Below are 26054 nucleotides of genomic sequence, written 5' to 3'. Positions count from 1 at the left end.
AAATGTTCCAGCTTCTACTTTGTAACAATTTTAAACATGCCACAAAACTAAAAGAAAAAATGAATGTGCTTCGTTCTAATGGAATAAAAGATGTCACTAGCTATTTTTTAAATGTTTAATAATACTCTTACATCGTCTTTGTATCTAAATACAATATTTACAAACTTATCTATAACTAATTAAAATAATGTCACATTATTATTTTGTGTCACTGTTACCAACATTATCAAATTTCTCGTCAAAACCGTCTTGGCAGTATAAAAGGCAGTGTTCAAGCTGATTTGAGTATTCAGTTATCAGTATAATCGAGTAAAAAAGCTTTACAAAACTACTTACGAACTAAGAGATAATATAGGTATCTATCCAATGAATCCCAAATATACACAATACTTTTTAAATTTTGTAGACTCTTTTCTTTGAATCTCTCTTTTTATTGAATCTCTTAAGTCTTTTCAAAGTTATTTTTTGGAAATTTGTATTAAATTTTTCTTTTCAATTTTATTTTCTTTTAAAGAAAATAATGACATCATTGTGTATCTTTGGGAGACCAAAATTTACATTACCTAAAATATAATTTAACAATAGATAAAATACACCTATTTCGTCGAGAGTAAAGTACAAGAAAATTTACATTATATCACACGAATCCCGTCTGCTATCTGAGACAACCTAACGAACGCCAATAAATAAAGTAATTTAGTTAAAGAGGTCTCGTAAGTACTTAAAATATTGGTGGTGGATATTGAAACGTGATTAAATTAACAAATTTTGTTAATAGCTATTCCTCAATATGATTGAAAAGCGTTAACATTCATAAACATATCTACACTCATATTAATTTCTGTTCAAGTTTGCAGTTATAATGTCATCTATATAAAATGTGATGTTTTGAACCCTGTTTTGAATTTCGTTATTTATCAGTTAAATGTGATCTGTGTCATATCATATTCCATAAATTACAATAAAAGGTGAGTTGGTTGTATAGTTTACTGAAAATAAAGCAAACATGAAGAGAAAATTGTTAATTCCTATCTGATGGAAACCATTACCTAAGTCTATCGTTTAGCGGCCGGTGCTTGCGTGTGCTGTTGGCAGCCTTCGACATTCTCAGGCCAATCGCAGACGTTCTCGTTAGGGTTGAAGACGAGGTTGGAGGGGCATGGCATGTGGTGTTTCCTCTCACCTTCGCACATGTAGTACATGGTGCAGTCAGCGTGATCCTTGTGGTAGGATATGTGGCCATCTTCTTCCTCGCAAGTTACTTCGTGGGCTGAAAAAAGCTTTTGAGTTAGCCGAAATTTGTCGTTTATGTGAGGTGCATTATTTCTGGTGGTTATTTTTAAACAAGTTAAACTTACTAAAGTTTACATTCTGACTACAGAATAAACTTTGTCTCAAAAAATTAATTTTACGTCACATGAACCCATTGGCCACACAATCATAATGAGGGCTATCGTTTTAGCGCTCACCAGTTAGCGCCACTGTAGAGTAAGGTCCTGTCACTTGCTAGTCGCGAAGACAGTGGCACCAACTGGTGAGCGCTAAAGTGGTACGAGGACTATCGCATTTGCACTCATCAAGATGGCGCCACTGTAGAGTAAGGTCCTGTCAATCGCCAGGGGTGCCAACTGTTAAGTATAAAAACGATAGCCCTAATTGAATTAACTTCAATGAATTGGATGAAACATCCCTGTAATTTAACCCTCGCTGTACGAGGTGGGGTGTGACACACCCCAGGCCTTTAAAAATCGCCATAATTTTAAAAATTTGCTAGTGCTGAATTTGAAATTCTCAGTAGCTGGAATTATGGCGCTGCTGCTTCGATCAGCGCTGCAAAATCAGTCCAGCGGTGACTACCAACTGAGTTACATGCCTTTAAAGTGCGTGTGGGTGTCACACACCCCACCTGGTACGGGACGTTGTTAAAAAAGTTAAAAAATAATTTAACAGTTTTGGTATAATTTATATATTTTTAGCTTTGTTAATTGAATAAAATTCAATACAAATAATATTTTTCGTAATTTTCACGGAATCTGAAATTTTCAAGCACTTTTAGTCAAATGAGATGACTTTTAGTGCGAACCTGGAAGTTTAGTACTGAGATCCGAAGATGTATGTGAACATACACTTATGGGCTACAATTTATACTTGGTGATACAATTTATGGGCTACTGAAATGGAACAGCATATTTTATAAATAAATAAAATTGTTACGCTCCCATTTTATGCATTGAGCATACTCATTTTCTTTCATCAGAATTGTAATAAATTAAAAACCGATAATCAAAATAAATTTATACCCTTCCAGTTTTTAATTTACTTTTAAATTATAAGTAAATATCTTGTACTTTGTTAAATAAAACGGTTGTCATAATTAAAGGCACTAATTAAAAATTATACATAAGAAACTGATTCCTCAATTACAAGAACAACGGAAATTGTGTCTTTTTGTTATTTTATGATAAAAATGTTATAATACACATTTTCAGCTCAGAGCTTTTCATACACCTAATTAGCATACGTAAATAATCAATATTAAATATTAAATTCCACCTAAAAAAATGTTCGATGAAAATTTTATCACTTTGTATATTGGGGTATGTCATACCCCACCTGGTACGGGACGTAACTTTTAGTCACCTCGTACACGGAAGGTTAATGTAATAAAGTTCAGCATTTTAATTAATTACTTTGGTAAAATTAATTAATATTAATTAAGTTTGACAAACTTACGATCTTTCGTAGTGTATTGTCCAGTAGGGCTAGATGACTCGTAAGGTCCGTCGTATTCAAGTTTGACCTTGTAGCCGGAGAGTTCTTGCTTCATCGCGGTGATGAGAGGGTATTTGCCAGTTCCGCAGGAACCACGGAAGTCATCCATGTCCACTGACCAGACCATGATACCACCGAAGCCTTCTTCCTTTAACCAGGCCATCTGAGAAAGAAATGGCGTTTCAGAATCGCATAGAACTAGATTTGATTTATTTTATCCTTAAAAATAAAAACATCTTGTCCTTATAATCATAAATACCTACTTAATTAAATCAATTATTGAATTCGACAAAAGCTTAACTATTTTCTTCTGTTAAAAATTGAATGGAAAACAGTACCTAGCACAGAAAACTGTCAAACAAGATTCCTATTAGAGCTATTGCAATAGCCTGAGTGATTGAATGCTATATTTACTTTCGAAATCAAAGTGGCGCGATGGCGTATCTATTTTCACAGTATTGTAGCCTTTGTGAGAGCTACAATTGAGTAGATAGATAACTTTTAGTTTAGTAGAAATTACATAGCTTTACCTTAGTTTTCAGTGATCTCTCGTCATCAAATCCGACCCATTGGTCCTCCCTGTAGGCGAAAGGCACCATCTGTTCGTTGTCCCAGACGAGGGTAGTGTTGTCTTCCCGAAGGAACTCACAGATTTCGTAGTAGGACATGAAGCCCGCCTCGTTGGTGAAGCGACCGGCTTGACCTGCAAAAAAAATACACTAAAATTCAAACACTGATAATTACAGATTTTTATCAGTTTCGCATTGACTAACGATCTACCTATAATAATGTCGTTAGTTTTTTTACCATTTGTTTCATACTTTAGGTAATGTAACTAAAAAAAGTTACTAATTACATTCAAATTCAGTTTAAAACCTCTCATGGGATAAGATAATTCATAAGCAGCAAAAAATATTATTTGATTAATGGACGAATGGCGTTTTTAATAACGCTCTAATATCAACTTAAAATCCTACCATTCACTCTGAAGCTCACTATGGAATTTAATCACCAAAATGTAGGTAAAATGTTGAATTTCCTTTTGTAAGCTGTTGGTATCCAATATTTCAGTCAACTCATTAGTCCAGTTGAACGAGAGGAAAATATGAAAATGATATCGCTCCGAAATAAAACTCAATTACACTCAGCCGAAGTCTGTCTGATTAATAATTAATTATTCTCGTTTGAATTACTGCGAATGCTGAATATTTTGGACTGAGATAAAATTTAAGCTTCCTTTCGATTCAATATTAATATTTTTCCACTTACATTAAGTACAGTCAGCGTCAAATAGTCAGTGACACCCAGAGTAGTCAAAAATTTCGCAACACGTCTTTGTTACAATTGGAATAAGGTTGCATTGTCAACTTTTTGGACACTTTGGGTGTCATGAACTATTCGACGCTCACTGTACCTATTAGGTAATTTACCAACAGAATAACCACTAGTCTCTAAACTTCAAGATTCTGAAGTTAGTTTCAGCTTAGAGTCTGTACCTACTTGGAAGTAATGAAATCTTTACGAAGCGTGGATAGTTGGTAACAAGTTCTTGGTAATAAACTTGCGAAGTTCGAAGTACATCTTCGAACTTTTAAATGAGAGCTTTGATACCATACAGATTCTGATAAGGTATTCAGTTGTTGGCTTCAACGAAAACTGTGTTATAAGACGGTATGTTACAATTTAATATTCGTATTTTTCCCTAAAATAACAGTAACTGTAGTATTTCCTCATAAGAAAGATATTTTTTTTATGTGACAGGAGGCAAACGAGCAGACGGATCACCTGATGGTAAGTGATTATCGTCGCCCATAGACACCCGCAGACCCAGGGGCGTTACAGGTGCGTTGCCGGCCTTTAAGGTGAAGATTTAAATTGCTAAATACAATTTTTTTAATGTATTAGAATAAAATATTTGGTTTACATTAGACCGACTTCAGAAACATTCTGATTCAACTCGATGTATTTATTTATGAGTAGGATAGGGTTTACAGCGGACTATCTCAACGTGCTGTATTTTATCGCTAATAAAACTGAGCTGAAGATACTTCTTGGCATGCTATCCATAACTGTGATGGCAAAATATCCGACTAGGAACATTGCCTTTGGTTTATGATACGGAGTTTTGATTTCCACGAATGTAAAAGTTGGGATATCGAATAAAAATGGAATTAAGCAAGATATTGCTGTAGATGTTTACCAAAATTATTTAATTTAGGTCGTCCTACGACAAAGAATTACCTACCTAGTAGTACGTATTCAAAATTCTATATGAGGCATGTCTAAGAATTGAAAAACCTTCAAAAAAGATCATTATTAATTTGGAAAAATAATAAGTCCTCCTACGGGACTATTCCTACCTCTCGTTCCCACCACTGCAACTCCTGTGTAGCCAGGATCTACAGCTTGACCGCCATAAAAACCCAACCAATGAAGGTTAAGTTTGTCCCGGGGGAAAGTTAAATTGTCATTGGACCCGCAACGAAATTAATCAGAAGAACATAGTCCTCATAAGTCTTCCTACGTCAATCACTACTGGAATTATTATATTCCCAACACAACGTATAGGTCTAGCTAGACCTTCATTTGCCTCTGGTAAATTAGAAATGACCGTGCTGCAGCAGTGGAGACTTAAATTACTTGATGATGATGTTAATAATGTTGATGGTAACGATGATGATGACCATGATTAGGTTGTTGATGATGATGAAACAATTGTACTCACCGCCACCAGAAGCCGGGGCCCCGATGTCGAACTGCGTCTCGTTAATGAGCGTGAACGAGTACCCATAGAAAAGCATGTCGATCTCTGTGCAGTGGCGTCTAAAATACTAGACGATGATGATGACGACAATTGATGATGATGAAGTTTGATTTAACCGCCTCTGTGGTCTAGTGGTAAGACCACCTGCTTCAGACGCAGAGGTCCCGGGTTAGATTCCAAGTGGGGGCAGATTTTTCTGTTCGGTTTGGTTGGTGGTAGGGCTTGTTCTAAGTCCGCCTGGCTAGCTAGCACCATCTTACCTAAGTCTGTCGCCATAACAACAATGTTAGCAGCATTGTTGTGTTCCGGCAGTTAGAGGTAAGATAGCCAGTTCCTCCGTGGTTGAGGATTCCGGGTGAAGCTCGCTTCCACCTTCGGCCTGATCATCACTTACCATCAGGTGAGATACAGGCCAAGAGTTTCCTCGTTGTGGATAAAAAATGATAATATAAATCGTACTCACCGCCACCAGAAGCCGGGGCCCCGATGTCGAACTGCGTGTCGTTGATGAGCGTGAAGGACCGCCCGTAGGTGGGCATGCCGATCATCAGCTTCTCTTTGGGGGCGCCTTGGCGCACCCACTCGCGAGCTGAGTAGTCCTGGAAGACAAAGTAGATTTATGCCCGTTTTCACCATCGATCCCTAATTTTTAAGTGATCCAAGAAAACAAAATTCCTATTAATTGTTGTCATAGGGGTCACTTAAAACTCAGGGATTGATTTATGGTGAAAATGGGCATTCGAATATAGTTTTTTTACGGGGCTAAAGAAAGGCCGATTAATACCCGACCCCAATGAAAACAAAGTTCCTGTTATGTGTTACTATAGGGGTCACTTAAAAAATAGGGTTTGATGGTGAAAACGGGCAAAAGAAACGTTTTTACGTTTTTAGAAACCTCTCAATGTAATGAAAATTATTTAAAATTGGACTCTTCAGCCCATCTGGAGTGAAGACAGTATGGGAGTGAGGACGAAATCCTCCTCTGATCAAAATCGAAAAAGACATTTTCCTGCAGTGGAGACCTGACGATGATGCACATTAAGTAGTCTCTTGTCTGATTTAATGAAATCAATGGTATATCTTTTTTCATAACCAAAGTAAGAAAAGGATGTAAATAACGTAGATAAAAATATTCAGAAGGTTGTCAAAAATACATACCACAGTCAGTTTCTTCTGGTAGCTGGTAGCGCTCTCTAGCGGGAACAGCGGGCTGTTGTGGCCTACTTGTCGCTCCCATTGTCCGTGGAAGTCGTAGGTCATGACGTTGATGAAGTCCTGCAACAAATATTTAATTAGAACTTAATTATGGACATATTTCTATACTAAATTAGCATCCTTCTCATAAGCTTTGACTTTAAAAACGTCAGAAGATTTTTTTCCTTTATTTGGGAAGACAAACAGTTATGTTGTAGGAAGATAGTCAGTTTTTTTGTGGTTAGGGATTCCTGGTGCAGATTGCTTCGACCTTCGGCCTGGTCATCACTTTCCATCAGGTGAGATGCGGGATAACTTACCAAGTACTTAGAGATCTCAGGCACGTCATATCCCGCAGCGATGGCTTCGAAGGAGGCTGGCACAGCAGCAGTGAGCAACAGTCTTGGCTGGCCAGAGGTCTTGGCTTCACCTTCGAATGCCAGACGTAGTTCTTTGAGGAGGGAAACGAAGGCTGCGCGGTCATCTGCTCCTCTGAAAATCAAAATTAAGATATTTTAGAATATTTTCTTTAATCCCATTACACATCCCTGGTATGTACCAGGAGTGACTGATAATTATCTAAATATTTTCAACTCTATCTGCCGTTTTTGCTCATTTTAGTGCCTCGCAATCACATACAGAGGGCAGAGAAAAAGGCAAGAAGAAAACAAAATTATATAAGATTTTAAACTTTCGCGTTCCATTTCAACTAAGAGTCGGCAAATGTCGCCTTAAAACCCGTGTTTCTCTATTTAAATAAAGTTTTACTACATGGGAATGAAGAAGAAGACGAACGAGTAAGTTTTATGAGTTAACAACAATAACAATTTCTGTTTATGATTTACTGAGTTACCAAATTGCTGATTACCTTGGGTATTCCCAGTCGACGTCCAGACCGTTGAACTGGTAGTCCCTGAGGAACTCGATGGCTTCGTACACGAACTGGTTCATGCGGAACACGTTGGAAGTCAGTTCTTTGAATGGAGTGGAACCGAAAGCCCAGCCGCCGATGGCTAAGAGGATCTGTAGGGAAAAAGAAAGCATTATTACTTAAACAATTGATCTTCATCATCACCATCATCATCTCAGCCATAGGACGTCCACTGTTGAACATAGGCCTCCCTCAATGCTTTTCATATTGCCCAGTTGTCCACCTTGTGGTGGTACGTGGTCTTATGAGGTTATCTAATTGATGGCTAAATCTCGACCTTAGTTATAAGCCATCAAGCTTTCATGGGCTCTTCTCATTCTTCTCTTTTTCTTATTAGAGAAGAGTTCGGTTGTGAGAAGTCAATAACTTCCAGTTTACACGGTAAAGTACCAAATTCGGTTTTATATCGTAGCTAATGGGCAAGTTTATCGCAATTTACCTTACTAACGGGAACAAGATTATGGTCATTCTGAATAGCTAAGTAAAATAAAATCATGACCTCTATGATAGCTTTGTCAAGAATGTAACGACCGAAAAGAAGAAAGTAAAAAAAAAAAAAAGATCAGTTCTGTAAAATTGTGACTAACCTTCAAGTTGGGGTTCTTCTCTCTCAAGGCGACGACTTTATCGTACATATCGGCGTCCTTCTCGTCAGCTTCGGTCAGCTTGTGGTCCTTGAGGGTGGCGAAGGCGTAGATGACGTGCGTGCAGAGAGTGGGGTCCACGTTCTCGGGCATGAAGCGCCCAGCGCTGGGCCGTTTGGACGACCAGGACGTCAGGTAGCAGAGGACTTGGGGCTCGCGTTCTGAGGAAATAAAAGTAAAAATTAAAGAATGCCTTAATCATCATCATCATCATCATCATCATCATTTCAGCCACAGGACGTCCACTGCTGAACATAGGCCTCCCCCAATGACTTCCACATCGCACGGATCGTAGCGGCCTGCATCCAGCGCCTTCCCGCAACCTTTATCAGGTCGTCGGTCCACCTTGTGGGTGGACGTCCCACGCTGCGTTTTCCGGTACGTGGCCTCCATTCCAATGCCTTAATATAACATTGTTTTTTGTCTTTGGCATTTTTTATGTGCTCGTAGTTTGTTGAACCTAGGCGGAAAAAGCTCTGAGCTCTAAGGGCGTTTGATAGCAGTCTGCTAACAGTCTGCTATCTAACGTAAAATTAATTATATTTTTACTCAGTGGCAGTTCATCGCTGAATGTATGTATGCCTCTCCAAAAGAGAGCTTCACAGATCTTTATTTTTTTTGTCAAATGACTGGTAGACATCTTTTGGAAGTAGTCAGACCATCGATTATTAAGTACTTTTAAGTACTGAACCTTCAATTTTACTTTAGCGGAAAGTTACTACAGTTTAAACTATTCTATGCTACGTTTGTCATTGTCGCTCCTAAGCGAGAGAGTGATTTAGAAACTTTCTCTAAAGTTTTGATACTAAAATTACAAGCGAAACCTAATACTTTCAGTATCGTTTGGCAAAGACAAACTTTTTTAAGGCTTTTAAGTTAAATAAAACGTCCAAATCGCAACATTCACAATTAATCAAAAGACATCATAATCCATTTATATGATAAAGAAACGTTTTGGGAATATTGGCAATCTAGAAAGCCAATTTATCAAACAATCAAAAACAGTTCAATATTCTCTAATTTGAGATTGCTTGAGATTGATGTTTTAATATAATAAAATGTCAATCATTCACAGTCCAAGCACCTACAAAAGTCGTTATAATCTCGGGAAAACTCTCAGAACTCTCATAAATTCTTCGGCCAATAAAAAAGTTGCTGAAAGTTGCAAGGAATCCCGGCGCGACATTAGGAACATGTTATAGCGTGATCGTTTGAAAGGAGCCATAAGAGACGCAAGTTGTGGTAGTCTTGCATAAGCAGTACGGTTTATTCATTAGTATTAAAATGTTTCGTTTAATTAAGATAATTATTATGTGTTCATTGAAAACGCTCATAAAATCTCCCATTTACTGTAATTTGGCTAAAACAGAAGGAAATGTATTTCATTTGTTAACAATCTATTCCTGTGTGGGAATAAACCATTAAAAAAAAATAATTAGTAGAATTAATGGAAAATACGAAATCAATATTGTACAATTTCTGAACCATTCGATAAAAGTTTCAATCTAGCTACATTCGATAAGGTCGGTCTTAATTGAAATACAGTAAATCCTAGAGCTATGGATTTCAGATCAGAATGTCTTAAGTGAGAAGGTAAGTACATACAACGTAGAAGTATTCTAGGAAAATACGGGCTTAAATAAGCCTACTGAATCTCCATTTATTGGGGTATAAGTTGGCGTAGCTACTTGTAAAGATTGCCGCGGATGCTGCGTCATAAACCTGATGGCGCTAAATCACAGGCACCGTTTGCTACGCCCATCCGAATACGAGGCGCTTCGGCTCGCTATCGATAGCACGTGACTTTTCTTGCATCAATTCTTAATTGATGCAAGCAAAGTCACGTGCTATAATTTTTGAATAGTTTCATGGATTACTTAATAAAAGATTATACTATTTAACACAGCACAGATGCGAAGATTTAGTATTTCTAAGTTTTTCTATAATTATGCGCATGTAAGGGGCTAAGAAAAAAATCTTTTTGCTTCGGGATGGCTTGGTAAAATAAAGGTTAGAAAACCCTGCTTAATCAATAAAGTGATGATTTTGTTAAACGTTTTCTTATAATTACCTACCTATTAGGTTTAATACAAGTAAGTATCAAAATAGTGTCAAATCCTATTGACCCCAAACAAAACACACCTTTCACTGACTTCATTAAGTTTCGGTACTTAGACTTCAAAGATACATAAATAAAGATTAAAACGGAAATTGTCTTCAAATTGTGCATCCAAGTTCCTTGATTCCACAACATTGCAAAGTTTTAATAACAACTTGCGTCAAGATGACTCCCTTTATAGGCGTTTACGAGGCGCAAACGACGATCAACGACCCATAGATCAAGCAATTCTGGCCAAAGAATCTGGAGTAAAAGCACTCGATGTTTCAAACTTTTAGCGACTGTGTCGCGGAACGTCGGCTTTCGTAAGCCTTTCTTGGCAACTGGGAACAACAGCGGGCCCTAAAGTGACCCTTGAGGCACTCCCTTCGAGATTTGTCGCTTTTAGTGTCACGTACAATGTTTCGGTTCGGAGGTATTGTCTTGATCGCGAGTGCCGATGACATGCGCTAAGTGTTTCTCCAGAAGTTTCTTGGAAATAATTTATTGGGAGGGCTGAGAGTGTTGGTACTCTTTTGCTTTTTTGACGGAATATCAGCACGTCGTGTTAGTTAATCAACAAAATTCTTCTGAATTATTTTTCTTACAGGATTATGAAAGGGAAATATTGTTTTGTTACTAAATAGATATTTTGCTATTATGTTATAGCATATTATAAGTATAGTTAACTGGTATTAAAATCTCACTGATGAGGTTTTATGTTAGTCCCGAGAGAACGTTTTATTAGCCGAAACTAACTTAATCAGAAGAAAATAGGAGGGGTCCGAATCCCATAAATTGACTTGTACTTTATCGGTGATGCGGTAAGATTTAACCTACTACCTACTACTAAGCCTACCTACTCAAAATAAAACTACCACTTAGTTGACCTGTAACATTAATTTGTAAGAAGCTATCTAAGTACGTACTATGAAAACGCTCCAAAGGGAGTATAAAACGAAATGACGTCGCATCTTTTAATATTAAACTACTAGAAGCTGCATTACCTTTAAGAATGTTGTTTACGGCAGCTTTTAGTGGAATAAGTGCTGCTTAAAATGCCACGGGAACTACCTAATTACTATGTTTCATAGCAGTTATTAAAAGGTTACTTTAAAAGAGAAATTTTAGTGTTAAAGTGCACCATGTCTGAACAATTAAAAGTTAAATTGAAGCAATTAAGGTTTAAGAAAGTGAAAGTGTTAATGTCACCATTAAGGTTATAATATGTTTACATGATTATAATTATAGTAATTTATTTATTTATTTATTTATTGATGTAATTTGCATGATAACATAGTTCTCCGGTTATTATCTGAAAATATAAATATAAGTAGTTATACCTATTAAGATTTTTTTCCCGTTTGACGTAGTTCAGTTAGCGGGGAAAATGACCTCTGATAATATCATTGGCGAACTTTACAAAACGTCGATAAGATTTTTCGAGGACGTCTGCACTGTTACTGTTAATGACAAGCTTCATAGGACTCTTCTTATAGCTGAGCAAAATTTATTGAAAAAGATACACCAACGACAATAATAACTTTACATATAGCAAATCTGACATACCTCGATGATTTCAATGTTGTTATAGTTGGCGATGATAAAATTCTTGTTATCGTTAGCTTAGCTATGTTAGCTTGGCGCTATCAAATGAGCCAATCTTTTTACAGATTCTGATAAACAAGCTTCGATGACTTTGTCAAAGATTATACAGCTAAACTTACTGTTCTTATCGAGGATAGCAGCGTTATTGTTGTTGGTGATGACCAGCTTCTTGGTGGGCTTCTTGACGCGGCTGAGCACGTCAGAAAGGCTGATCTTGATAGGCTGTGGCTTCTCAGTCACTTCGATGACCACGCTGGCAGCTACTGATGCCCAGTCGACGTCCTTAGCGTCTTTTCCACGGGAAATGCCTCGGAGCTCCTCTCTGGGGAAGGTGAAGAAATAGAATTAGGTTCCACCATTGCAGGACACATTAGCAACGAGATCATTATTATCAAATCACTTTCGCCCGTATTCACAAATATTACTATGAGGTCTCACAGTGTGCGAGGACGCACAGGGTCACACTCGAACCAATCACATAGCTCTATTCAACGCTATGCGTTCGATTTCATAAGTGCCACTTGTGGTCTAACTAAACTGAATAAATGATTTTGATTTTGATTTGCTGCTTCATTTAAGCAGGGCTTTAGTCTTCACTACACGAGGACCCTCAGAGGTAAATGCAGGAATTGGTCAATGTGAAATGTAGCCTGGTCAGGTGTGTAGAAGAAGCTTGATGTTTCTTCCTTAATCGCCTTTTACGACATCCACAGGAAGAATGGGTCCTATACTACTCTGATAGAAGCATACAGTGAACTTGACTTCAAGTGTTCTCACTACTTGAAACCTTATTTGACTAACATTTATAACAATCAGTTTATGTATAAGCATTTGTCTTACCTCATGGCTCCAATGAGCGGGTATTTGACATTTCCACCGCAGACGCCGCCGCTAAAGTCGTCCATGTCTACCGTCCACACCATAGCACCTCCGAAGCTGTTGTCTTTGATCCATCTGTGAAATTTATGCACTTTTAATAAGTTGAATTAAAACTAGAAAGTAGAGCTCATAATCTCTAGCTATATGCCACGAGAGTAGCAGAGTAACATGATTTAATAGTACAGTGTCTCGACTGTCCAAGAAATACGAATCTCCATTGCTAGGTTTGTAATTTGAAGTGCGAAATACAGCATTAATAACTTCATAGCGCGAGTAACTAAAACTCACAGCAATAGTTTCAAGTAAATATTATCTCTAAGTTTGACGAGCAATAAGCTCTGAATTCAATCCGTTGCTATTGCTAGTAGAATTTTAGTAGGAGCCTCACGTGGCAAATTACTTTTAATTTAAATAGTATCATGACGTAATTAAATACAAACCTCATCTTGTTCCTGATGGACTTTTCGTCGTCGAAACCGACCCACTGGTCGCCGTGGATGGCGTACGGCACCTTCATTTCGTCGTCCCACACGTAAGCCCCACCGTTGCGAAGAATCTCACACACCTTGGGAAATTAATACAACATTATAATAGGTGACTATGATTTCTATGTATCATCATCATCATCATCAAAAAAGATCAATTTTACATTAACTAACCCGATGAGAGTCCAGTATTTGAAATAAAGGTGTAAAGTAGAAAAGAAATAGTAAGTAGTAAAATCTATATACATATATAAAACATAAGGTGACTGACTGATTGACTGACTGACTGACATAGTGATCTATCAACGCACAGCTCAAACCACTGGACGGATCGGGCTGAAAGAAGAACGGTCATCTGTGACCCAGGCCCGACAGAAACGAGACATACCTCAGTTTTTTGTCATGTCTTAATTAGTTAAATTATATATTTTTTATATTCGAAATCTATGTATAACAACAAAATATTACCCTTTGTTTTTGTTCAGGCGTTATACAAAAACTAATACAAAATGCCTATTTATCACTAAAATTGGTAAATGTATGTACCTAAATGTCTATTACAGCTGCTATTGAATGTATCTAGGTGACCTGGAGATACAGCCTGGATTATACAGGGTGGAAACGAGAAGTTACAAAATCCAAAAATTCAATGTTACCAGCTTCCATAATCTGTAACCTATTATTGGTACCATTTGAAAGAGCTCGTGAAGCACTTTCAGAATCAGTAACTAGTTTTTCGATATCTTGTATAGTTTAGAAATAATCGAGTGAGATCACTTATCGTTCCATGTTTTTGAATTCCTCAAAATGTCACCACATCAAATTCACCAGAAAACGCAATAAGCTATCCACTGAGTACACAATTGCAGGTGATAAGCTCGAAGAAGTTAAAACTATTAGGGATCTTGGAGTTGTAATGGATAGCCAGTTGCGATTCACGGAACACATTGACAAAATAATTAAGGAAGCAAATAAATCTCTCGGCTTCATACTAAGAAGTACAAAGGGTTTTAGAAGGCGTTCTACAGTCATCCTGCTCTATAATAGCTACGTTAGGAGTAAGCTTGAATACTGCAGCACGGTTTGGTGTCCAGGATATAATGTGCATATCAATAGGATTGAAAGAATTCAAAAGAAACTGATCCGCAGTCTGTCTTATCGTTTCAGGATGCCGAGAACAATTAAGGCCTACCCAGATAAAGCAAAGTATTTTGGTTTGGATCCGCTTTCTGTGAGACGTGTATATATGGATATGACCTACCTCCATAAATTGGTGAACAACCACATTGATAGTCCTGTCTTGCTGGGTCAGCTTGCCTATAACGTGCCCTTGAGAATACCACGTTACCCTTGTGGATTGTTCAGAAATAGATTTTGTAGGACGAGGATGGGTCGCAATTCACCAATTGTTCGTGTATCTCGTTTGTACAATGATCTCAGCAAGAAGTTGCCAGAACTTGATATAAATTTTCAAAGCCTCGCTGGTTTCTTAAAAACAATTAAGACGGGTGACGTGCCCCTGGTGGCATGCATCTAGGAGGCCTCTTATTATTTTATTTTTTTATTTTTTTGTTGCTTTCTTTTTGTTATTTAAATTCAAAGTTGTAATTAGGTACCTACTATATTATGTTATTGTATTGTGTAAAGTTCACGGGTTGCTTACATTATAATATTATGCATGCTGTGGTTATCGTTTGTGTGGGAGCAGTTAGCTAGAGACCTTTGGCTTAATTTTGTTTTTTTAATTGTGTATAATACTGTGTCTCATGTTGATAGCCCAATAAAATAAATAAATAAATAAATAAATCATGTAGATGACGTATGTTTTTTTTAAAAGAACTTTCTTACAATAAGCTTGCAATGCCCTACAAGAATAATAAAAGTAAGTTGTGAAAGACACACCTAACTCGTTACTCCGTGTGGATATTACAATCTATATAAATAAAAATGAATTGCTGTTCGTTAGTCTGATTAAAACTCGAAAACGGCTGGGCCGATTGAGCTGATTTTGGTTTTAAAATGTTTGTCGTAGTCCAGGGTAGGTCTAAACGGTGAGCAAATAAGGAAAAATTGCGATGGCTTATTTATTGCCTTTAAGGCGGAACAGAGTTCGCCGGGTCAGCTAGTTTGAAATATATTTCTTACTCTTCGTAAACCTACGTTATGAGTCGCACAAATTGCTGCACCATGTTATGAAATAGCTTGGATGTTATCTTTTAGTTCCAGTATTTTCCTTTCCACTATGTTTTAAATTGAAGTGCCGTATAAATGTTATTTATTCAGGTTGCTTTGAAAATAAGATACGCCTCTTCGTGTAGAGATTCTTGATTATGATGAAAAGATACCTGCTCAAAATATGTGAAGCTATGTATGATAGCTTTTGCCCGCGGCTTCACCCGCGTGAAATTTCGTTTGGCACAGATCGTCATAACTTATAGCCTATATGTTATTCTGGGTTATAAACAATTACGTAAAGTTTCAACAATATCCGATCAGTAGTTTTTACGTGAAAGAGTAACAAAAATCCAGACATCCAGACATAATGACATCCAAACTTTCGCCTTTATAATACTAGTAGGATATAACTTGTGGTATGTACAGTCAGCGTCAAATACTTCGTGACATCCAAAGTAGCCAAAAAGTTCGCTACACGTCTTTGTGACCATTGGAATAAGGTTGTGTTGTCTTTTGGCCACTTTGGGTGTCACGAACTATTTGACGCTGACTGTACAACAAAAGTACCTATACATTTAAAGCTGAAATTCACACCTAAGGCGTTATAATAAAACTACATAAGTCAGTCAGTTAAATTCACATCGAGGCCGCAGGTAAAAGCGCTTAACTGAAATATAAATACCCAATTTGAAACTTAATTTGAAAGTAATGTAGCGTCCGTGTTAACAGCCTCTTGCTACAGACAAAACGTGGTATCTAATACGATGATTTTGCAATTATCTTGCGCTATGTATAGTTAAAACTACTTTTGCTTGAGTGAAATCAAATTTTAGATACTAAACTAATTCTTACTTAACACTCTATCTAGGTAAGATATTTCAACCATTAGATTAAATTGAAAAAGAAATTACTTTTACAACAACTGTTTGCTACAATTTATGGGTATAGATTTATTTATTTAAAGTTTCCCCTTACTACATAAAAGGATCGGGGAACTTAAAACCATTAGGCATTCTTTGAGAGTTAATCCTAAAGAATAAGCAGCAAAGATTCGTTTGGCTTTGCTATTGTTTAGAAAGTATTTTTTATGCAGAACAAAGCAGGTATTTGTCTCATTCATCACACATAATGTTAAATGAGACGTAGTCTAGGAAGGTACATACCTGCCCTATCTGTTAGTGCCCAATTTCGCCTTAAAGAGGTTCGGATTATAGTCCTACTCTAAATGGCAGAATAGTTCTGTCCAACTACATCTATCCAATTCGTTTTGTTTCTAAAAGATTCAAGTGAAGTATTTGGTAAGTAGGTACCTAAGACCCGTATTCACTTCGCAAATCGAACGCACAGCGTTGAATCTCTGTTCAACGCTATGCGTTAATTTCGTCCACGCGCACTGCGAGACCTCATAGTAATGTTTGTGAATACGGGCGTGTGATTGGTTCGTGTGCGACCCTGTGGCTCCACTTGCACTGTGAGACCTCATAGTAATGTTTGTGAATACGGGCGTGTGATTGGTTCGTGTGCGACCCTGTGGCTCCACGCGCACTGTGAGACCTCATAGTAATGTTTGGGAATACGGGCGTATATTTTATTATAGGTACTGTTCGGCATTGCCTTTGCCCGCGTCGCTAATGCCTTGATCATACGTACCGAGCAAACGGGCGAGACAGTGCTCTCGGCCGAGTACTCGGTGTGTATGAACATTACGCCGAGTGCTCGGCCGAGCGCTCGAGTATGTGACTCGCTCACCCAACTGTCTCGACCGAGTAAACATTTTACTGTCTCGCCCGATTACTCGGTACGTGTGATCAAGACTTAAGTGTCGCAATGCGTCGCACGCGGCTGCGGCGCGGTGCGGTCCCAGCTTCCGGAGATACGCGCACATACGGATTTATTGCTCGCTGATCGACGGCCGAAGGGCTGATTTGTAGCTGGCGACTTTTTAGGTACTGCCGTATTTTATTTGATGCCGTCGTGTATAAAAGATAAATGTGTAGCGTTTAGATGCAAAAGGTAACTGCGATCTTTTTTTATCCATAAAAAGTGTGCATTTAATTTACGGTCTTCATTTGTTTTTTGTCAAAGTATGTAAACGTGAAACAGTCGTACTTTATCATCATAAACTGAGCAGTTAGGGAAGGTGTCTATGTACACGCTTTAAGTGAACAGCTCGATTAACGGAGAGCTATATTTTATAAACAACGTAACTGAATTTCAGTTGCTGCAGTAACGCAAAGTTTAGACACTTATTAACCGCCGGCAGAAAAAGGGAGCGCTATTTTTTCCAAAATATGCATCGTATGATTATTTACATAATTCCGTAAATAATTGTTGACATTTTTGCTATTTGGTGTCTTTCAAAGTTGTCTTAGATTCATGTTCCACTTACCTACCTTCGCAAACTCTACCATCTTAAGTAAAACTTACCAATGATAAGCTTCTCCTTAGGGGCGCCCAATTTGACCCACAGGTGGGCGGCGTGGTCCACCGACAGCTGCTTCCTCCACTCGGAGTCGGACGAGGGGGCATACAGGGGGGCATTGTGACCCGTCTCCCTCTCCCATTTGCCGTGGAAGTCGTACGCCATCAAGTTGATGAAGTCCAGATAACTGGTGAAGAGAGAAAGCAGTTGAAGTAACGTCCATAAGAAAAATAATGTGATACCCAAAGCGACCAAAAAGTTGATAATACAACCTTATTCCATATTACAAAACATGTTTTACGAACTTATTTATTACTTTGGGTGTCACGAACTATTTAAGGCTAACTGTACGATACAAACTTGCAAGGATTTATAAAGTTTTACATCCTTTTATGGGTCACAGAAAGGTTGACCCATTAATCGATTGTATTAATCCTGGCCTTGATGTATTCTAATTAAAGATTGGTCTACCAGTTCTGCCACCAATGGAGTTCTTTTGTTTCTATAGTGACGACATAATTGCTGATGACGTAGTATGCAGTATGTAAGTAGAGCAAATCTAGTGACCTAAGTATTCCATGGTTTCCTAAGTATGACCCTAGAAAAACGTAATAAATGAGTGTAATTTTGAAGCCTTGACTCTGTTGCATTATGAAATCAGTCGCATAATGATTTAAATTATTAAAACATACCGTGACATATAGTTTTGTTTATTAGAGCAAGGTCCAACTTATGTTGAATGTCAAAGATGAAAATTTACAATATCAAGTTACTGACTGCGTATTTCACACCGAACCCTCGCTTTGCGCCAAAAAGTTGGAATAATATTTTTGTCACCTCCGAGTGACTGACGACTCAAACTTTGGCCTTTGCGTTGAATGGAGTTAAGTTTGAAGGCCACCATTAATCAGCGAGGTGTAGCTTGTGAATTTATTGAACTCACTTTTTTCAAGAAACAATGGCAACTTTCATAGAACGGTTCGTTGGGATGAGAACACACAGGTGAAGATAGATTTGAAAGTGTGGTGTACAATCGGCTGTATGTCAAATCTCTCAACTTTTTACTGCTGTCATAGAGCAGTGACAATGTCTTAATTTATCAGAACGTGCTTGTTTAGAAAATTAACGCAATTTAATTTTAACCGGCTTTCAAAGGAGGCTTGCGCTACCTAGTCTGATTTTATAAGCCGTAACAAATAAGACCTGAAAATACAGATCCTCTAAGCAATGTTAATAGTTTAAATATAAACAGTATTTTACTGCTATACTGTGTGTATGAAAATAATTTAATTTTGTAAATTGTTTATTCAGAACAACAAACTATTACATAAATTACTTATTAGTAATTATAAATTATAATGAAAAGAATTATAAATAAAAGTTCCCAAAGATCGATAAATAAAAAATAAATTACTAACAGGCTTTTATTGTTAGTCTGAATTTACTGTTATAGATGTACTTTATAGATAGAGTTTTCCGTCATAAAACATTTTTCCTTACTTGTATAGTATAATGTTTTAATTGAACTAAATACCTTTCCAATATTGAAGCCCTATTAAATTAATCTAATCCCTAATTAAATTACACGTAGCGGTTTGCGGTTAACCAACAATGTGCATAGCTCTTTATGCATCAAGTTCGACAATAACTCCGCTTTGAATGGACAACTTGCCTCTATAGCTATTTTACTGGCAACTTCACACGTCGAGTTAGATGAGCACTGCAAAGTTATTGAAACCGCTTGACTGCACTCGGTTTCTAAACTCTTATTCAACTAGAAATAAAGCTCAGTTTTGTTTGAAGGTTATGACGGCCAGCGTATTGTGTTTCGTATTGTATTTCGCCTGGAGAATGTATGGTTTGAACTAGCTTGAATATTAACTAGAGAAAATTTCGCAATGTCGTTTGGTGCGACAATATTTTTTGTTTGCCCGTGAATAATTTATTTGGGTCAGCATTTAAATAGAAATGCGTTATGGGCTTGCTTTTGCGATGGTTTTTTGTTATGCTGTTATGATATAATTTCGTCGGGTCACTGAGGTCGTAGAGTAGAGCGATTCATTTTCGCTATTTATAGTCGATCGATCTGCCACAAAATTCCCAATTCATCATCATCATCATCATTTCAGCCATAGGACGTCCACTGCTGAACATAGGTCTCCCCCAATAATTTCCATGTTGATCGATTGGTAGCGGCCTGCGTTCAGCGACTTCCTGCTACCTTTATGATAACGTCGGTGCACCTTGTTGGTGGACGTCCCCATTTCCAATTGATTTGATTTAAAGACGCATCATTTTTTCCGTTGAGAAATGTTTTGCACATACGTTAAGTGGGACTTTCTTCGCCTTAAAAACGGGACCTATTAGTACCCCCTGAAATTTTAAGGTGTCCTCCGGAGCCAATGAAACTGAGCCGCGAGTTATTGTCGTATCCTTATTACACCAAGTTGTTAAACCATTCACTCATCTGGAAATGGAAAACAAGGTGTGGATTCCCCAGTTTTTCATACCTACGGTAGGCACGTCATTAGCATATCTGGAAATGTAATACAAAGTATGGGTGCTCCAGTTTTTTTGACATACCTGGCTACTGCAGGCACGTCGTATCCACTCTTGATGTTGTCAGGGCCCACAGGCACGGCAGCAGTGAGCAGCAGACGAGGTTTCTTCACTTCTTGGGCTTCTGCTTCGAATGCTTCTCTCAGTTCTGTAACAAAGACAGAAGTTTATGAGTATCGTAGGATCATAGATTGGGTTTTTATTGGCGGTCAAGCTGTAGATCGTGGCTACACAGGAGTTGCAGCGGTGGGAACGAGAGGTGGGAATAGTCCTGTAATGTAGGATAATTCGTATTTTCATTATGACGCTTATAAAATTGGCTGTGTTATTTAGAAGTCGGATTTAATGATCACAACTTTTAAAAAAATCGAGGCAACTTAATGCAAATAACAAAAGAAGTAGAATATATTCATTTGTGGAAATATCGTGTCATTTTGATAGATTAAAAATATTATTATGATGTCGTTTCATTTAGATTTAATGAAAAATGATCTTATCTCGATTATAGCTACATTTTCCAAAAGCTTTGGCTACTGCAAATAAAAATAAACAACAAAAGTTACAACCCAAAAACAATAGTGAAGTCAAAGTAATTAACAAAACAAGGTCGCTGCAGAAATTCGTTGGTTTGTTGTCGGGGTCATAAATAACGCTAACTATGATTTATAACGCGAAGCATTCCATTATCACGGTGAGGTTACAGGAGTGTAGCAGTGTGAATATGGGTCGTCTTGAAACATAATGTTATTGACGGCCTGTTGGTGTACTATAATACATTAGGTTTGATTATTGTAAGGCTAGGATGCGCGCCGCGATAAGCGGTTATCATATTGTCATTTTATCAATTTTGGCAATAAATTTTGACGTCGATAAAGTAGGTATATCATTGCGCGCATCCTAGCCCGACTGGTGAGGTCAGTTAAAGAGGGCCTTTTTGTTTATTTGTCTGGTTCACGCACGAATAAGTAAACTGGTAGTTGGTCAGTTGCGATATGTAACAATCTATCAATGCTAAATTCATTTTAGATTGACGGAATTTTAGAGACTTCAAAACACTAATCACTGATTCCAAATTACAACTGTAATTACTTATGTTATCGTTAAGATTATCTGTATGGAGCTCTAGTATCTTAGATCACGCTTTTGACTAGGTTATTTACAGAAGTATTATAAAATAAAACATCAGCTATAAACCATTGTTACCTTGCAAAACACACTCAAACTAGAAAAGAGACGGTAAAACATCCTCGACCTTTACCTGCCTTTCAAGCTTTGACTTTGATCGCGGACTATCTAGATTTATAGACCATTCATAGGATGTACATCCTGCAGGTACCAAAATAAAATTTTGCATACCTGTTTGGTGTGAAGTTAGATTGTGGTCCAACAAAAAGGTTACACCTTTAGCATTTTGCCATATTTGGTCAACCTATGATTAGAATTGTAGAGTTCATAATTTTACTCATAATAATAGATAAGTCAGTTAAATTGTTAATTTATCAGATTTTGTACTGCTTATTCCAAATTATGTCAGTTAGTTAGTTTCAATATTTTCCGAATTGTGTATGTAGGGAATAGTTCAGTAATAATCATAACTTTGATTTTATTATTGACCTTAAAACAGAATTATATTAATTCCCTTTCTTAATTAATATAGACAGATAAATAATTACAATGTCTGCATATAACGTTATGGAGGAACATGCCTAATTTAAAATGATTGACGATCTTTCGCAACGGAATCCACGTCCCGACTAGCGAAATAGCTGACGATTTTCATAATCGATTACCTGTTAGTCGATTAACCAAATATTCAAATCGCTGCATCCGAGAGAGGTATTTTCGAAAGGAGGTTCGGATGGCATTACTGTCGCAAGGACAATGTCTGGGATGCATTGACTGCGGTAAAGTGCAGCCGACTAGTCACTGGTGACGTTAATTTATTACTTGACTAGTTGTGAGTTGTGAGGTCTTCAAATAATTAAGTTTGTTCAAAATATTTCGGTTGTTGTGGAAATCCTTGGACCTCTTCCAAGGCCGCCGTCCTACTGGATAAAGGAAGACGACTTCCTCTTCCTTTATCCAGTAGGACGTCATTTTGCTGAAGCTATCGTCAGTTTCAGCAAAATTACGTTCAAAATATGAAATAGTGACAGTCAATATTTTCACCAACACCGACGAACAGTCGAACTTCACTTCAACTACTAAGGCTGAGTTACACCATCATACTGTAACCGTCACTATAATAATAACCGGTGATATTTGTATTGAGATTGAAAGATTTTTGACGTTTATTTAAGTTAAGTAAAATGGTGCAACTCGGCCTTAATTACAACATCCTCCAAAGTACGCTATGGAGCCTAATCCATGGTAATTGTCTACTTAATAAAGATTTTAGAGTAGCATAAATATAAAAATACGACGACAATACATCTAGCTAAACACAAAGGCGTGTTATCTAGTTGTGATACAAAGTATTTTGTAACAAAAATGTATAGTATCATGGGCTGTGTGTGACTGTACCTTAGTAATTGAAAGCCTCAAACAAGTAGGCTTACGTATTCTAGTAATAATAATGTTCTCGATCAGGCTAAGAATCGTCTGGTATGCCCCCAGTCGCCGTTCATCGGAAATATGCAAGTACTTTCAGAATGCAATCAGCTGGTCCGACCACTAAATACCAGTTTGGCAACCAACCGTTTGTAATAATAATAATATGGCCATGTCAGTCTGTACAAATACCTAATGTGACATAAGTGCTTTAGGAAATGAAAGGATATAATGAATATAATTGTCTCAGCGATTTCGTAACGCAAATNAAAATCTCTTCGGATGCAGCGACGAAGTATAATGAGGTAGTGTTGAAGTAAATTGTTTACGTAAGTTAACACTTTTGTAAAAAGAGAAAATTCAATTACTTTTAACAGATCTTTTAGAAAAGTAAGTGACTAATTGAATGTTATAGAACATTGCGAATAAGTGGCACTCAATGTTTTGTCCATATTAGCAGCTACGAGTACTTATGTCATTTAATTCATCGTAGGCAAATAAGTACCTGCATATAATGATAATTTTCTTAACCTTTTATGGTTACCTGATAATTACTAATCACCTCCAAATCTGTAACTTATGACTATCTCAACTGTACCCTTAAATATGTAAAACCTTAAAATGTGTAAACCTCTCTATAATAAACAGATAGGTCCCGAAATAAAATATTACATAAACCTTCTCTACCATACGCATTGAAGCGATGCCGATGGGGGCATTACTCGTAAAACTGTTTTTATATTGGCTTCACTATATTCGTCATTCATACCAGCACCCCGGGGTAAGTGAAAGAGACAGATTATAGTATAATATATCAAAATATTTTGCCGAGTCACCGAATTCCATTACCTACGCTTGTTTCTGCAAAATTCATCGCAGCTGCTTCTATTTCGCGATTTTCACATCGTTTTCTATATTTACATCAAGAGTCTTCGTTAAAACGAGATCACACAATGCAGCTGAAATGTTTTTCATAAATAAACCTCATTTACATTCCTTTCTTTCAACTGTTTCAGGTTTCAGTTATGAACCCGCTACAACATGTAAATGTACAGAGAATGTGTTTATGCAAAACTTTTAGTCTCACCACGCTGTTCTCCAACCCTTTTATATAAACACTTATTGAAAATTGAAAAAGGTTTCACCGGTTTTCTTGTACACCTTCATGTAATACAGGGTGATTGAACGAGTTACGCAATTTCACAGTGATAAAAAAGGAGAGAAAGTGTCACAACACCTCATTTCTTGTACAAGTGCTAGTTGTGTCAAGAATAATAATACGATTACGATTATGTATTATATAAAAATAAAGACGATGCGATATGATTGTTAATTGACATTACAATAGCGTAGGCGAGTACAATACTGAGCAAGCATTAAGAGGCGATCATCCACCCGACAGATAATGCGGTAATATTTTATAATTAAGTACTACTAGATTTTAAAAAGTTGACAGGATATCAGACGTGCACTTTTGTTTGCTTGAATAATTTGTCAAATTACTTACTAACTTTAACAAACATCAAAAATCTGCCAGATTCCATACGAAAAATACCGGTTATCGTTGTATCTTTTTTGTAGTTACGGTCAAAGTTAGGAGGTGCAACTCAGCACAAGGGTCACAAAAACATTAGGCAATTAATAAATCTAGTTAATAAAGTTACACATTTATCATATTAATTACATCTGTCTTAGTACACAACTGCACAGGTAGGACAGTGATTCAAAGCGACGACCCTTTGATAAATACGAACGTGTTTGGAAGCGTATTTCCAAATTGGCAAATGCATAGAGACCAAGCTCATGCACACCTTTGACAGCGTTGTTCACGGTTGGCATAATGCAGTCCAAAGAGACGCGCAAATTGAATTCCTGTTACTTCGCACTGTGACTTTGGAACGTGATAAAATATAGGGTGTGTTTCAGGTGCGAATCTTGTGCGGGATATTTGAATTTTGCTACTTTTTACCTGTCTACGGTAAGGACGAGGGGTAATATTTTTAAAGTGACGACGACGTTGGTAACTGAAGGTATTTTTTATAATTTGTTAGGTGTTTCGTAAAAGGTTTAATTTTGATTAATAACTATACATTACATAAAAAATGTGTCGGTATCAATTAATGTTTAGTGTTGGGTAATACTAATTATTATTATTGTTTTTTGTACAATTTGTTAAGGTTATGAAAAGGGGCTTATCAATTTGATTCCATCGATATATTGATTGATCTACAACATTTTTTTTTGTACTTTAAAGATACATAATCCCTACTACCATTTTTGTATTCTTCTCTACTGGCTTATATTTTCCTACCTCCTAGAATACTGTCTTATGTCCTGAATATATACCAATCAATACTATCTTATATTCCATTTAGCCACCATAATTTTATCATTACACAGCCTTTGAAATCATAGAAATCGAATGCCGCATAGGAAAATGAAATATGAATGCTGTGCACCGACTGCAATCCTTTGACCACAGTACGTGAGGGGAAACAGTAAGTCTACTTACATATTGAACACTGTAATAATACACGCTGCGAACGCGTTATGAATTATGTTCAGCAGCCGTAAAGAATGCAGTAAGCATGATTTTTATGGTGTAAATAGGTTGTTTAGATTTTAGACGCATTGGTGAGCAAAAGGATATTTTACACTAGAAATGCCGTGACAATAGGCAATTTATTAGAATGGAAATCTGTTTGTATTGTTATATATTATTTTTAATGTATCATCATAATAATTACCAAATAGAAATAAAGGATTTAGCCTGCACTATCTTCGCTGTATCATGTCGGGGAGAACTGTAATTAAGTATGTGGTATTTAGAAAAATCCCCGGGACCCCGATCACATCCCTAAGCAGGCTCTGGATTGGAATCCCCAAGGAAAACGCAAACGTGGTCGACCCAGGCAAACTTGGCGGCGCACTGTAGCGGATAAGGCGAAGAAGATCGGCAAGACCTGGAGCGAG

At 37.1% G+C, this 26054-nt stretch overlaps 1 protein-coding gene across 1 annotated transcript in view; it reads right to left on the bottom strand.

Moving 5' to 3' along the window:
- Window positions 1–218: 218 nt before the first annotated feature.
- Cht7 (chitinase 7) overlaps window positions 219–26054 on the bottom strand; it is a 53248-nt gene continuing 27412 nt past the window's right edge. Inside the window, exons 8-21 of the mRNA XM_028316685.1 lie at window positions 20556–20679; window positions 17978–18159; window positions 14637–14704; window positions 13331–13455; window positions 12852–12965; window positions 12131–12333; window positions 8249–8466; window positions 7599–7753; window positions 7051–7222; window positions 6695–6811; window positions 6000–6135; window positions 3303–3475; window positions 2734–2935; window positions 219–1270 (exon numbers count right to left, since the gene is read on the bottom strand). Of these exons, the coding sequence (XP_028172486.1) occupies window positions 1056–1270; window positions 2734–2935; window positions 3303–3475; window positions 6000–6135; window positions 6695–6811; window positions 7051–7222; window positions 7599–7753; window positions 8249–8466; window positions 12131–12333; window positions 12852–12965; window positions 13331–13455; window positions 14637–14704; window positions 17978–18159; window positions 20556–20679 (2204 nt within the window). The 3' untranslated portion in view covers window positions 219–1055. The remainder of the gene's footprint in view (window positions 1271–2733; window positions 2936–3302; window positions 3476–5999; window positions 6136–6694; window positions 6812–7050; window positions 7223–7598; window positions 7754–8248; window positions 8467–12130; window positions 12334–12851; window positions 12966–13330; window positions 13456–14636; window positions 14705–17977; window positions 18160–20555; window positions 20680–26054) is intronic.

The sequence above is a fragment of the Ostrinia furnacalis genome, unplaced genomic scaffold (assembly GCF_004193835.3).
Source record: "Ostrinia furnacalis isolate ACB-3 unplaced genomic scaffold, ASM419383v2 OfSCF5843, whole genome shotgun sequence".
Lineage (NCBI taxonomy): Eukaryota > Metazoa > Arthropoda > Insecta > Lepidoptera > Crambidae > Ostrinia > Ostrinia furnacalis.
This window is presented reverse-complemented; position numbering and strand designations above follow the sequence as displayed.